This window comes from Crassostrea angulata, chromosome 7 (genome assembly GCF_025612915.1).
Source record: "Crassostrea angulata isolate pt1a10 chromosome 7, ASM2561291v2, whole genome shotgun sequence".
Lineage (NCBI taxonomy): Eukaryota > Metazoa > Mollusca > Bivalvia > Ostreida > Ostreidae > Magallana > Magallana angulata.
In genome coordinates, this window is record NC_069117.1 from 60,495,802 (window position 1) to 60,511,097 (window position 15,296).

The 15,296-nt window shown below is 36.6% G+C and overlaps 1 protein-coding gene and 2 pseudogenes across 3 annotated transcripts; 1 reads left to right on the plus strand and 2 right to left on the minus strand.

The window, feature by feature from the left end:
• The first annotated feature begins 75 nt into the window (after positions 1-75).
• On the plus strand, positions 76-5,681 carry LOC128191426 (N(G),N(G)-dimethylarginine dimethylaminohydrolase 1-like; annotated as a pseudogene).
• A 1,942-nt stretch (positions 5,682-7,623) lies between these two features.
• Positions 7,624-10,303, minus strand: LOC128193233 (uncharacterized). Of its 3 annotated transcripts, none has more exons than XM_052866576.1 (3): positions 10,148-10,303; positions 8,699-9,307; positions 7,624-7,936 (listed from the first exon to the last, which is right to left on the minus strand). In XM_052866576.1, exon 2 carries the CDS (start codon positions 9,254-9,256, stop codon positions 8,717-8,719), a length of 540 nt encoding a protein of 179 aa, XP_052722536.1. In that variant the 5' UTR covers positions 9,257-9,307; positions 10,148-10,303; the 3' UTR covers positions 7,624-7,936; positions 8,699-8,716. The 3 variants fall into 3 exon arrangements, with proteins under 3 accessions (XP_052722536.1, XP_052722537.1, XP_052722534.1); XM_052866577.1 differs by lacking the exon at positions 10,148-10,303 and adding an exon at positions 9,439-9,589; XM_052866574.1 differs by lacking the exon at positions 10,148-10,303 and having other exon boundaries at positions 8,699-9,432.
• Positions 10,304-11,845: 1,542 nt separating this feature from the next.
• On the minus strand, positions 11,846-15,218 carry LOC128155867 (uncharacterized; annotated as a pseudogene).
• Positions 15,219-15,296: the final 78 nt, after the last annotated feature.

The following is a 15,296-nucleotide window of genomic DNA, read 5'->3' on the forward strand; positions in this document are numbered from 1 at the left end:
TTTCTGTCCTTGCAGTTTGATCCGCTAGCCTACATTGTTTTCCACATACCAATTACTAGTACTTACTCCTCCCCCAGGGCGGTGACGCAACGTTGACTATTCCCGGTCGGTTCTATTTTTTTAATCTCACTTCCGGTTCACTTCCTACTTGGCGTGGATAATAAACAAGTTTCACTTGGTCTCGATCAACAGGTAAAATGTCGGCATTTAATTATAACTACGCTATCGTAAGCAGAATACCTAACAGTTTCAAGTACAGTGGACAGCAATATTCCCAGTAAATACGAAAAGGAAAGTGAAATAGACGTAGAAAAAGGCGAGAAGAAGAGCACCGACAACTGATCGAGACGCTGAAGAAGTGTGGAAGTTAGAGTTATCGAAACTTCAAGAGGAGGAGGACTATCCGGAATGTTGTTTCGTGGACCGATTGCGCCGTGGTAATCGGCGCCACGGCGCCTAATCACGAGACTGGGACAAACCACGAGACAGGGAGAGGTAAGTTTCTTCTTATTAAAACTGATAGAAAGTTATGGAAAGGGGGGTGGGGGGGGGGGTGACACCCCAGCTGAGTCGATACTGAACACTGTTAATTTATGACATATTGACTCATGTCATTAACCTTAAACGTCAATCTTTAATTGGTAAAGTCTATTTAGGGTTGTATATTTAAAGAAATGATACATTACAAAGATTACAAAGACCTTGAATCCTTCTTTATTCAAGAAAATGTTCTATGTTTTACTTTTGTAATTAATTCACTAAAATTCAGGTTGCAGAGATTCGAAAAAGTTCTAAAAGACTTGAAGTTCCGTATTGTGGAGATAGTTGACCCAGGACGCCATTGGTGGAAGGAGGGGATGTTCTCTTCACCGGTTTGTCTTATATCACCTACATTAGAAATTAAAACCTCGCCACATAATGATGATTTGTTCTGATTAGTGAGGAATAAAACCCCTAGTCTTTTAACTGTACGATTAAATATCCCAATTATTAGATGAATTAATCCTTATGTGTATTTGGTAGTAATAAAATGAGAGTACAGCATTTGTAGCAATGAAAATGAGACGATTCATAATTTTTTTTCAGGTATAAGAAATTTTTGTTGGTCTTGGACCAAGGGAGGCGAACAAATGAGAGAGGTGCATCCGCGGTTGGTGGATGCTTTCCCGGAGTACAATGTAACCCCTGTACCGAATTGATGGACAGGTCCAGCTCAAGTCCTTAGTGTCCATGGCTGGCAAAGATATCATCGCTGTGGGGAACAGTCCAGAATGCCAACAGAGTCATGCAGGTAAAACTAAATGAATTCAGTGAGACAGGTAAATGAATCAAAAGTCGCACCAAGAGTTGTTATTTCTTTTTATAAGCAAGCCAGTAATTGAATACAAAAACCTTCAAGAAGGGACAAATTTGTCTCTTTCTTTTTCTCTGAGATGTCTAAATAATATCTTTTTTTTCACAGCAAATTCGACAGGTAGCCCAGTACAGTTACCGTATTCTGAAGCTAGACAACGACAAGGCAGCAATATGTTGTATGTCAATGGGAGACTGATCCACAGAACAAGGGAAGAAATTGGGGACAGGAGTTACAGTGTAAGTACTTGAGTAATACAATATGTACAATGAACAGTACTTGAAGTATACAGTGTACTCGAATAACACTCAATTACAGTCAATATTTTATAGGGTGCCCATACACCATTGCAAGAGCATGAATTGCACTAACAAGCATATAAAAAGAAGAATGATTAAAACTTGTAACAGAATTTAATACATGTACTAGTGATAAACACTAAATAAAGTCATGTAATGCTACTAACAATCAGAATTGTACAAAAATATCTTTATATCAATATATATACTGGTACTCCTTTCCTAAAGTTAAAAGTTCGAGTCAGACTGTTTTTTCTTATTTCATGGGCTAAGAAACTTGTGTGTATTGTGAAATTCATTTCAGTTATCTCTCTTAGATGTTAACTCAACTTGTACAGGAGATTACTTTCTATTTATAAAGTTGATATTATATAAATAGTGCCTGTTTGGGAGGGTAACAGTTGAAATTGACAACCCGAGAAAACCATTGTCAACCGACGCGAAGCGGAGGTTGACAATGGTTTTCGAGGGGTGTCAATTTCAACTGTTATCCTTCCAAACAGGCACTATTTATTTTGTTATACTGAATGTCTTTTTAAAAATTTTTAAGAAAATTTTACTGCTTTTATATAGGAATAACGTGAATTCTACAGCGAATCGTACGCGCATAATTTTCGCGCATGTAACATTTTTTAATGTTACCCCATTGCCAAGTGCGTTGCTAACGCTGAGGGTAATAGTAAATATTATTAACTGCGTCTTAACCAATCAGATTTCAGTATTTAACATGAAAGTATAACAATAATATTTAGCTTCTTTACCCTCTAATTCTAAGTGATATATCTAGGGCAAAAGACACCATTACAATTCTGATGGAATTATTTTATTGAATTGAGAGGTTTGTGTACCAGAGTGTATGCTCCCATGTGCTGGTTCTGGTAGAGGGCTAGGAGATGTTGGTGATCTCGGAAAAACACTTGCAATGTTGAACATGCTCTGGTCTAAATTGTTATATCCATTAGATAAGTTGTCAATACATGGTTATTGGAAAGACTATCAATACATGGCTATTTGAACAACCATCAATTAACAGTAATAGGATATACCATTATTACTTAGTAATTGGATAGGCCATAAATACATGGTTATTGGATAGAATATCAATACATGGTTATTGGATAGGATATCAATACATGGTTATTGGATAAACCATTATACATGGTTATTGGATCATCACAACATAGTTATTAGATAGGTCAAAAATACATGGTTATTGGATAGGATATTAATACATGGTTATTGGATAGGATATCAATACATGATTATTGGATAAACCATTATACATGGTTATTGGATCATCACAACATAGTTATTAGATAGGTCAAAAATACATGGTTATTGGATAGGATATCAGTACATGGCTATAGGATAGGATATCAATACATGGTTATTGGATAGAACATCAATACATGGCTATTGGATAGGATATCAATACATAGCTATAGGATAGGATATCAATACATGGTTATTGGATAGGATATCAATACATGGTTATTGGATAGGATATCAATACATGGTTATTGAATAGGATATCAATACATGGTTATTGGATAGGATATCAATACATAGCTATAGGATAGGATATCAATACATGGTTATTGGATAGAACATCAATACATGGCTATTGGATAGGATATCAATACATAGCTATAGGATAGGATATCAATACATGGTTATTGGATAGGTCATCAATACGTGGATATTGGATAGAATATCAATTCATGGTTATTGGATAGGTCATCAATACATGGCTATTGGATAGGATATCAATACATGGTTATTGGATAGGTCATCAATACATGGTTATTGGATAAGATATTAATAGGATAGGATATCAATTCACGATTACTGGGTAGACCATTATACATGGTTATTGGATAGAACATCAATAAATGGTTATCTTCACTATTAATTGACTAATTGTTACTGGATTTTCTCTCCCTTTGACATAATAGATTTTACAGCGACTGATAGAGGATGGAGTTCCTATCTCCCAGAGAGTTCTGTCCGAGGCCGGGGGCACCATTCAGAACTGTTGTTTACTGTGTATCAATGTGTCCCATTTCAAACATATTATTTCCACCCTCCCCACCACAGGTAGCTTTTTCAGGGAGATGGGGGTCTGGTGCAAGAAATGGCCAGGTCTGGAATGGGGAATTCAACTCTAAGGGGTCTGGTGAAAAAAAGAGATTGGATGTGGCATGGGTCATTCAACTCTCCCACTCCCCATTTCTTTTGTACTAAAACAAGAGTTTGTTAATCAATGCATGGAAAGATTATTGATAAACTTTCACTAACAGGTCTGGATAAAATTTTACAAGGGAAGAACCCTTTTTCAGATTAATGTCAAGATTGTTCTGACTAATTGTTTTTGCATGTGGTTTTAGTTATTATTTTATGTACTAGGGAGATTTTTATTACCTGCCATTTTCATGACCTTTTCATTTAGTGAAACTTGAAGTTGAAAATTTATTTTTTTTTCCAGAATGTATCAGGGTACTAATTTAAACTACATGTATCTCGTTGTTTTGTTTTACGTTTGTAACGGAGTTAATCATAGAAATGTTTTTCTGTTTCAGGTTTTAGATGAGAAGATCACTTATGCAAAGCACAAAATACAGTTGTCAGAAATTGAGAAATCGGGAGGTGTTTTATCGAATCTCGTTTTGTTCCTCAAGAAAACCAGCCTTCCAAAAGAAATCGTGTCCACCATAACCTCTCGTGACGTCACAATGTATTCCGAGGTCAACTTCATGTGAACTCCGGGGTGGTCATTGTTTTCAATTCTTTAACGTGCTTTATTAGTTTTCTTGCTTACATATCATTTTGATTTCTTTCGTTGCTTCATAGAATTACTAAGAGGTAAAATTGATCTAAGCTCGCTTTCGTTGGGAAAAAAATCCACTGAATAGAAGATTTCTTAGTCTATGCATTTTTACATACAAACCAATATTTTGTGTTCTATATAATAGACACAGCGTGTTCATTCATTTCATTGCGAAAGTGAAAGTAAAAAAAAAACATAACGTGTACACGTCATAATGACAGAATGCTGGTCATTTATTCATATAACGTTGTGTAGGTGAGTAGGTTTCATATCAGGTGTAAATATAATTGTTTCCTTGTACTTGTTTGTGGTAACATTCCCGAGTTATCTCTGTTAAGATTTACACGATTGGTTGTGATAACATGTTGTTGTACACATTCCCGCAGGCAAATTTATGTTTTTATTACGTAGTGTTGTGAAGAAAGAATTTTTAAAATTATTCACAGATCAGGGATCTGATTTTTTGTTACTATTTGATATATAGATATGTATATGATATATACGATTTACATATTTTTCACATTTGCATGTACTGTTGAACACAATATACGGTAAGATGTATCAATTCCAATGAGTTATTTATCGTTGCAACGTTTAGATACTGTTTGTAGGTATAATTTAATGAAATATGTGCATACACAAAAAACGTTTAAAATATTTGTATAGCAGAGGTTGTTGTGTTTAATTATTTTAACACAAAATATTGTATAATTTTTTTATTTTATTTGAATAAACTAATTCATATAGTTTAGTCGTGCTTCAAATGTTTTCATTGTGGCAAAGACTTGGTAGCAACAACATCCATTTATTACCGTAACTGGGGATATTTTCCATCACTTTGTCTCCTCTTTGTACATTGAACTCGCTGAAGAGTTCTAATTCCATGGCATTTTGTGCATGGCATTGATTTGTCTTTGGGTCATAAAGAAGACACGGCGTGTGTCATAATTTGTAATTCATTTACTAGTATAAAGATTAGACAATGATAAAGATTTTAAATATTTTATTTTGGGTATATTTTCCACCTTCAAGGAAGAACAGAATTTCATTTATCTGACATTACATATATAATTTTTGTCCTTCAACAGTTTTCCTTTAAGAAAGCTGGTGCCTAGCCTGGTATACCAAAAAGAACTTGGTTTACTTTTAAATATCCAATCTGTATAATCAATTTTATGTGAAATATATTATTTTCTTATTATCTCATTTTTCTTTTGTCATAAAATCTTAAGTTTTCGTTAATGCACAGAATGTAAAGACTTCATGTAGAACAATAGACGTTAATTTTCCGTATCTCCCCTAAGAACCAGTTTTAAAGAGATTCCGATACAGCACTAGTATCCGTACTCTTATCTTCCTCACTCTGTGACGCATACAAGTGTACGACGATCTATACAATACTGCCGAGAAACCTAGCTCTCGATGATGTTTCTTCCTTACTGTACAAAGCGATTGTTTCCCGGAAGTAACACACAATTACACCCAAGGCATCTGGTGCATCAGGAGTCCCCTGTTGACAACATCCGGGTGCTTTCTGAACCCGCTAAACTTCTTGCGTCTCTTGATGATGCAGGCTTTCGTGGCCTTAGTCGGGCCTTCATATTTAAAGCTGAGTTTGCTGATATTGCTACTGCTGTATGCTGGATATTGTTCTGTGAGCGCCGATTCCTGAGACCTGTTTCTCGCACTGTGCTGATACAAACGACTAATGACGTCACGAATTCCGTGGCGGGAATACGCCCGGAAAGCTGCAGAGTTTGGCAGATCACGTGGTCCTGCTAGAGCCTTCTGGTACTCGAGAGGATTCAGCACTTGGTGTTTCATATTGGTCCTGTCCTTCTGAAGTCGGAGCTGGTCAAAGTTTGGATAGTCCGGACTAGGCCGGTAGTTCATTTTGATCGGATCCCCCGTGTAGATGTACCGTACATCATTTTGTCGGGCATAATTCGGCGTCACTTTGAACTCTCCCATATTTCTAGGGTATCACTTTTACTCCATGCTTGTCCGAATTTGCTACAATCCGCGAGTAAGAATTGATCCGCCTGCTACGGGCACATCCCGTGTGGTGTTTGCTGTGTTACCTTTAAAACTAATTGGATAACAAAACTAAGTTAATTTATACGGTGTGAACAATAGAACTGCTCCATTACGGGGTAGTTGTTTCTGTGCGTCTCAAAGAACTTGAAACATTTAAAAGGTGCTCGCAGACAGTTTAGACAAACAACTTATCCCATTTTCTATTAACTTTGTGATTTATATCGCATTGTCCCGGGTAACTTGTATATGATATTGATGGATTAGATTATCAGATTAAATCTGCGATGTTTTACATTGGAATTGTTCCTCAGTGTCCGTCAGATCTCTACCCCACGAAGAAATACTGGACAAGAGGGTCTCAATACACACTGCTGGCACAAATGTTTGTCAGTTGTCATTTAATAAACATTGCGCTGACTTTGCAATGTTAGATTTCTTTTAACCAGCTCAGTGATGCGACATTTGATAATTAGACGTCTGTGTCTGGAATACAGAGACTTGAAAGTCTAGAAAGATGAATATCTATTTTTTCCAGTGTCTTTTCTTTGGTAACACTACGTATCGATTTTGTAATGTATATATTTTTTTAAACTTACATAAAGGAATTTGAATTCTTATGGAGTCCCCCCCTCCCCCCCCCCCCCCCCACACACACACATTTTTTAGGGAGCATGTTAAGAAATTGAAGTCAATAAGGAGATATTGAAGTTAAAGTTATACCGTGCACACGATTTTTGGGTCCCCTCCCCCCCCCCCCCCCCACACACACACACTTTCGAAAACGATGCTACGTGCCTGGCAGTGATGTCCTGAATTTGCACAAATCAACGCGCGGTCAGATGTACATGTAGGGCCTAGGAATTTTATTTTCGAGAATCATGAGAGAATTTATTATGGGACATGTTTTCTCCCACTATTCCAAGGGTGTTTATCTTTCCTGTAATCTGCTGTAGCAGTGTTTAGCTGTACTAGAATACCTCTGGAAAACAAAGTCGATCAGGAGAATGAGTTATTCTCCAATTTGACCTTTAACCTGCTAACTGGAATCCCTCATCGCATTGTCAGCGCCGACTTACTTGGCGAAATACAGAACGAACGCCAATATCTCTATTTTATATATTTATCTTCAAAGCATAATTTACACGAAATATATATTAAGAGTACAAAGAAATAAATACATAGTATACAATTGTTTTAATTGACAACATAAAATATTGCAACAAATATGAAATAAATAAAAATAGGTGAATATGAGCATAAAATACTTTTTCCAATTTTAAGGTATGAATTTAGTGAATAAAAAATAGAAGTTTATTATAAAGTTGATGCACGCACGGGTACTTGATTCAACAATATTTTTTTCTTCATAATTTCTTCTTTTATAAGACGGTCGTTGTTGTTGCGTATATTTAGATGATTCTGTAATGAATAAATAAAAAAAATTGACCAGGAACATTTTAGAAATTAACATCAACAGTTTCTGTCTCTGTACTTGTCTTTAATAAGTTAACACTGAGAATAAATAGTAAATATCAAACAATTTTTGCAAATATATTGTTGACAAAGCACAAACAATTTACATGACAGTACTCAAATAGCTGGACCGTATATAAAACAGCTAATTAATACAATATTTAATTGAGAGAAAAATATCACACATTATAGTTGCATAACCGCAGGCGCCACCTATTGATAAGTAGTATATATTCAATTAGAAGAGATGTTTTTGTAAGCATAACGTTATCTTGAAACCCCGTTTGAAATGAGCTTTAAATTCTTGAGCTTACAGTCCAACTAGGTATGTTATAGTCACGATTAATTGTGTTCTACATAAGTTGATTAATATTATTCCAAATGTCATTAATTAAAGATTAACGAGCACTTAAGTGTGCCAGCTCGCCATTATCCACTGGATTAGTTCTAGCGGCTAACGCGATAAAATGATGAACTTTAGTTAAAATGATCCTCTTTAATTTTAATTTATTTGATGAACAATTTTGACATTATAATGCACTTATACGATGTACACACATACACCGCAGTTTTTTACGTTCAAAATAGTGCTTAGAACTACAAATCCCGATTTCATAAAGGATTGATTATCGACAAATTGTGATTTATTTTAGATTTCAATAAAGGTTTACGTTTTGAAAATGAACACAAAAACAGATTGTAGCCAACCTCTATGAGACGTCTCGGTCATCCGTCCACGATTGGCATACTGTGCATTTGGACTACCCTGGAGCGGTCTGGATCCTGGCGCAGTGGCGGCGGGGGCAGGCGCTGTTTCAGCGTGCTCATGTGGGTAGGTTTCAGCAGCCGTGACGTAATCCCGCGCACCTGATCTTCCGGTAATTTCTGATAACTGGGGAAGCTGGACTTGTCCGGATCACGTGTGTACTCCTTACACCGGAACTTGTCGGAGTGCTTTTCCGGGGAGAACCCTTCTCGCGCTATGGTCGGCTTCAAAAGGCGGTCCACCACGGGATCCACCGCGTGGTTTGTGTACTTCCGAAAGGCTGGCGCCTTGGGGATCAGGAACGTGTTCATGCGCCGCTGGTACTCGTGAGACTGGAGGACCAGTTTCTTCAAGTCCGAGTTTTCTCTGTTGATTCTGAGCATGTCAAAGTTTGGGTAGTCTCCACTTCCTCTGTATCTCAGCGATAGCGGCAGTCCGCTGTACATGTATCTCACATTATTCTGTAACACATAGTTGTGAGTAACTTTAAACTCGCCCATTCTTCGCTCAGATCGTAGCTAGACCAACACTGCTTCACTTGACAACGGCAACTGCAAGAAATGGAAAGATGCACACTCGTCAGTTAACTTAAAGACGATCAGAGATCTTGATAACGGTTTTGGCTCTCTTCTTTCCTCGCTTACCAAGGCCAATACACCACAGTAACCAGAGGCTTACTTACAGGTTATGAATGGTCAAATTGTTTTGTTAATTGTAAATAAGGCGTTCAAATCTCTCACAGATTATCCAGCTAATCTACATTAAGGACTTCCATTCTCTCGGCGCCCGCACGAAGAGGACCCATAATAAACGCTGGAAACCTTCCTTAACTTTAAAATTCGAACAATAATAGCTCATTTAGAGCGGGATAAAACTGATCGAACGTTATGAGATCACATAGGTTTGATTACACAGGCAGTAGAATAAATAAGACAATAGACGAATATTAAATGAAGATGTCTTATCTGATACATTTAAATCTTGGTAAGGTGCCTGTCAAGAGGACCCCTCCATGCGAGGCCTATTCTATGTGTACTGAACACTTTTGGCTGGCAGAGGGATTCCTCAATAAGATGGACGATCGCCCGATCCATGGAGATCGCAGAGAAGCGCGTGAGTGGCGTGTTAAAAGTTGGCATGTTCCTGGAGAATTTATAGCGCATGTACCCCATGCCGCAGTCATAGACCACTTAGCCCAGAACCAGCCAAGAGGCACTCGCACCTACAGCGCGTGTTATAACGTTGACAGTCGGGTTAATTAAAAAAATCGCAACTCTTCCTCTTGATACCTAAGCCGATTGATTAGATTTAAAGATATATCTACTGTTCTTATTTTTCAAATTTTACTTCAAAAATGTTTTGTTATGTAGGTACACTATTCCGTTACTGACCTGCGGTGTATAATCTGTGGATAATGGCCTCTCGGTTACCAAGTTATCTCCTTGCCGATATCTTGTGGTCACTAAATGCAATTAAGTGCGCAGTGTGCGCTGTTAAGTATCAGTTGACCACCCCAATAAGCCAATATTTGGTCCCTGACTAAAAGGCGTCTTTAAATGTTTTTTAAGTCGATCCAACATCTCGAGAAAACAAGAAATTTTCTCTGGTTTTAGCACAATTAATCCGCTTAGAAACTGACCGCGGTTTAGCATTTATATTTCCTTCCAACATTGCCTGTACATTAATGCATTTAAGTCTCTTTTATTGCCTACAAAAACACAGCTTTGTTTGTTTTTAATGAAATTTCATGCGACGACTTCTTTAAATAATTGTGTGAATGAAGAGATAAAACAAAATGTACGAATGCTTTTTATGTTGAAAGACATATGGACACCATTATAGCAGACACTTGTATTTACAGGAGTATTTTATTAAACTTGTTTCAGCCCCTTAACCGAATCTTGCCGAATATAAAAATAAAATCAGAAGAGAAACTAAATAAATCAGAGTGCGTATAATGAATTTAAATATAAACATCCCCTCCACCATATTATAATATCAATTCATAAATTAAAATTGTTTAAGCTTGGAAAAAGGTTAAAAGAAAATTAAAGGGGTGGGCAATCAGTAAACTTGAACTTATTTTGAATTTACGCAAAAATATAATGTATGTAAAAATGTTCGCGCATAATTGTTCAATAATCTGAAGTACATGTAGCTACAAAATTTCAACTTTTTACTTTTATATATGTCATTTCATATAAGTATTGATCAGTGAAATATATAAGATAAAAACACATTACACATACAAATGCTTCAAATATATTCTTACTCTGGCGTATTTTATAAAATTTTATTTTGGTTATACATTATCACCGTTTTAATAATATAATTGTTATTATGTATTAAAGATAATAGTTATGACGAATTAACAAGCCCACCCCCCCCCCTCCCCCAAGCTTCTGATAACCTGTTCCCCTACCTGTTTCAGCTATAGTTTTCCTGTGTTTGTTCCTAACAAAGAATGCTGACCCAAAGGTTTATAGGGAAAATGAGGGAGGTTGATAAATTATCTACAGCCATATACCAGTGTTTGATTAGGTGTACCAGTAAGCCCCTTAGTTCGATGTAGATTGAAAAAATACTGGACTATCTTTCTGCATAAGATACATATAAATTACTTTAATGCAGAGTATTGAGGAGTTTATTTGTTTGATAAAGCAATTTAAACCCTGTCTTTTAAAAGGACTCAGAAATACGATTACGGTTCAAAAATACTAGAAAGGTTTCCTAATTAAATTTCTTAGGATGTTTTATTCCAATAATCGTTCTTTAAAACCTTTTCCCTTACCTTTCTATATAAATCCCTTTTTTCTGATTTAAACTCTGGGAATTTATAGGACAGCAATGCAAAACTATCTGTCCGCACTATTAAAGATTTGTTTCATTAAGTATTATTGAAATTCCAAATAGTATATAATGAAAATCGGAGAGAGAGAGAGAGAGAGAGAGAGAGAGAGAGAGAGAGAGAGAGAGAGAGATGTATGTCTTTTCGCATTGCTTATTATTGATACCAATTTTAATTATTTATAACAAAATTCGTGACGGAGGTTCTCTTCACTCAAAAGGAAAATAATCACACACTGACATTTTCTTTATTTATTCCATCATTTCAAGTTAAATTAAATTTACACCACTACGATTCTAACATATACATCAGTTTAAAATTGCATGTAGGAAAATCAAAAAGCCGGAATCTCTCTATGTACTTTTCTCTCTTTAGAACTGTCAGACTTTCTGTTGAATTCAGACTCCGCATTGACTGTTGGGGGGCTCAGTGTACGGTACATTGGGGTACATAGACTTAGGATCCATCATCGTATAGTTATACTGAAACAAACAATACATTTAAATTTAGTCAACGTTTCGTTACGATATGTCAAGAAATTGAGACATTATAATACATGTAAAATACCGGTATGCTAATATTTTTAGAGAAATTATTCAGATGCAAAGTGATAATTGATACTCTGATATAGAACCATTTTAACAAGACCTTGGACTTTCTGTTGGACGTAGCTATCTATTTCTTGCGTCAAAACAAGTTAAAAATGACGCGGTTTCATGCGAAATATACACCGATTGCGTAGTCTTAGCTCAAAAGCGAGACAAATCTTGTTGATTTCACAGAGCTTTGGCTGAGTGGCCAGCAATGAAATAGATAGGCTTACGTCACATTGCTGTTTGACAAAACTACCCAAAGTCCAAGCTCTTGTTAAAACGGTTCTAATGTATACAATTTATGCTGTCCTGAGTTCTCGCTTTCGGCCTTTTGACTTTTTCGGTGTATGATTGATGAGTTTCAAACGGTTTTAAGATAACGACAAGAGAGATTTGTTGGATAACCAACGGCTGATATATTTTCTGTAGTTCGCCGAGCCGTCTAAGAGATTGATCGACCTGATATATTTCTGTAGTCAGTCAGTAACAAACCGAGTAATACCGTGATGACTGGATAACAAACCTTGATTAGGTGGTGTTTCTTTTGGAGAGAACAAAAGTCAAAGATTCGACAGCTGTATGCTGTTTCATTAACAGGAACGTGATACAGAAAGGAGATGATGTCTGAATAACCACGTCATATTTAACACAGTCGAACACACTCGCCCTTTTTCCCTGGTCACGGAAATAACTGATATCCATACGTGTAACAAAGACTTGTAAAAAGAAAAGCAACCTTTCCAGCAGTGTTTGGTAATTATTTTTATAGTTAAGGCCCAAGGATAATGAAAAAGTGTTAGATTTAAGTCAAAATTTGTACACTGTCCTATTGAAAACACTTATACAAAAACACCATTGGGAGAAATTCTGTTTACAAGTCTGAACTTCTAGTATGTATTCGACTTGAAAATAATAAAAGAAAGTAGTTGAACAAAAAATCAACTTTTATAGTTTTACCGCTATTCATGAAAACAAAATTAAAGTCCCTTTAGTATTCAAACTCGGGGCCATCCAAGCTACACCAACATTTGGCTATCTTCGCTGTTTCATAATGACGCACTGTCTTAAAAGTAGAAGACACAGGCTTTCGAGGATCTTTAATGCTGATATATGTACACGTAGTTACAAATTTTAAGCACACTTTCATGATATATCATAATTTTATGAACGATTCAAATTTGGACCCAAGTCTAACAACGCTTCAAGATCCAGGGTCCAGATGGTCTGAGATTTTGTTTGACAGGCACTAGTGTCAAGATACAAGAGAAGAAATTTATAACCTCAGTGGTATTCATCATAAAGATATCACTATCGATCTAATATCGGTCTATACCAAGAAGTTTAGAACTCTTTTTTGTCATTTTATACAAGATGAAATCGGATGACGAGATATCTAGGTCATTGTGTAGAATTGCCTGCGCAGTGTTCATGTAAGTGTCCATAAGGCAGACAGTGACTAATTACAATTATTTCTAATGCAGGATGTGCTGAGAGTGACCGACCGTGAGTCTGTCCTGAAACAAGGACATATTCAGGCATCAAACTGGCACCACGTCACAGATTTCAAATACATCAGCTCAAAGTCTTTGAAGACAAGGCTGAGAAATAAAATAAGGTGGTTTGGTGGTTGTGGGGCTCCACAATGTAATGTAGATCTTTACGCTATTCTTTCTCTTTGGATAGAACAATACCTGAAAATGTGGAACACCGTCTTTGACCCATCCAACAACGACGTCAGCGGGGTACATTTTCCCGTTTGGAGACATTCCAAATCCGATATAGCCTTTTGTCTCAACGTGGACTTCAAAGATAATGTGTGTTTTATTAACGTTCCAAAAGAGAACATATTTGCCATCCGCATCTAGGCTTTCTTGAAAATCAAACTCTTCTGTTGGCAAAGGAGACACACACAGAGCCGTTTTGGGTTTTGATGACGTCATTGATGGCATCATTGATGGGCACATGGATGGCGGTTCTACATAGGGAGTTTAGGGTATCAACATGGGATGTTCTTGATGTGTGTACTATAAAATAAAACCGCTCTCCAATTAACTATCAGTCAATATCTGTAACGTCTCCTTGAGATGAGTGCATGTATAATGTTAACCAAGCTGTACAAATCACCTGTGGAGTTAATGAAGCCCACTTACAGGCGGCCCAGTGCTTTGTGGTTGATGTTAGCATTTTAAATTTATTTCTTTCTGACTCCAATGTAAAATTGAACTGTGAGGTCACCGCATGGCCGTTTGACTGCGCCCTGGGAACGTTGTTGTACATTGGAACACTCTCACACAAATCCAGACCCATCTTAGGGTAGTATATGATGAACGAAAGACACATCTCGTCTGTTGTAGCGAGGCCTCCCTTCAATAAAAATTCTGTTTATCTTTAATTTAGATTCATACGAAGGAAAGTGTTGTCTTTTCTGGTGGGTTTTTTGTCTGTTAAGATAATTTTTAACAGTCGGTCAAGTTATGAACACAAACAGTTCTACTCACATGGGTGACCGTTGAGCGTTGAGTGGAATCGTAAGTGCACTCGATCACAAGAGCATCGCCCTGCAACAACCAGAATGATAGTGTTATAACAAAAACTGAGTGCTCATTATTATAGCAACAACAAAATTGTACAGTATTATTGCAACAACCAAAGTACTCGGTCTTATAAGCTACAATCAGAGCACTCAGTGTTATAGAAACAGCTATATTGTTCATGGTTATAGCAACAGCCAGTTTGTTGATAGAGTAGCAACCAGAGTGTAAAGTGTTATAAGAAACAGCAATAGTGATCAGTGTTGTAAGCAACAACAAGAGCGTTTATTTATATAGCAACAACGAGAGTGTTCATTTTTATAAGTGTTCAGTGTTATACAGTGTACGCAACAACCACAATGTTCAATCTTTTAAGCGACAACAAAAGTGCTCAGTGTTATAAGTTACAACCAGAGTATTTAGTGTAAATAAGTTACATCAGAATCCTGTCATTCCCTCATTTTGCTCGCAAATCTTCCATTGCTTTTGCTACCTATCTGCTTACCATTATCCTCCGTCACATATGTGTATTTTCTCAATGCTGAATATAGATACTAAATGTTAACCA

Excerpts from the sequence above, each read along its gene's own strand:
- LOC128193233 (XM_052866576.1), bottom strand. The coding sequence starts at position 9,256 with ATGGGCGAGTTTAAAGTTACTCACAACTATGTGTTACAGAATAATGTG.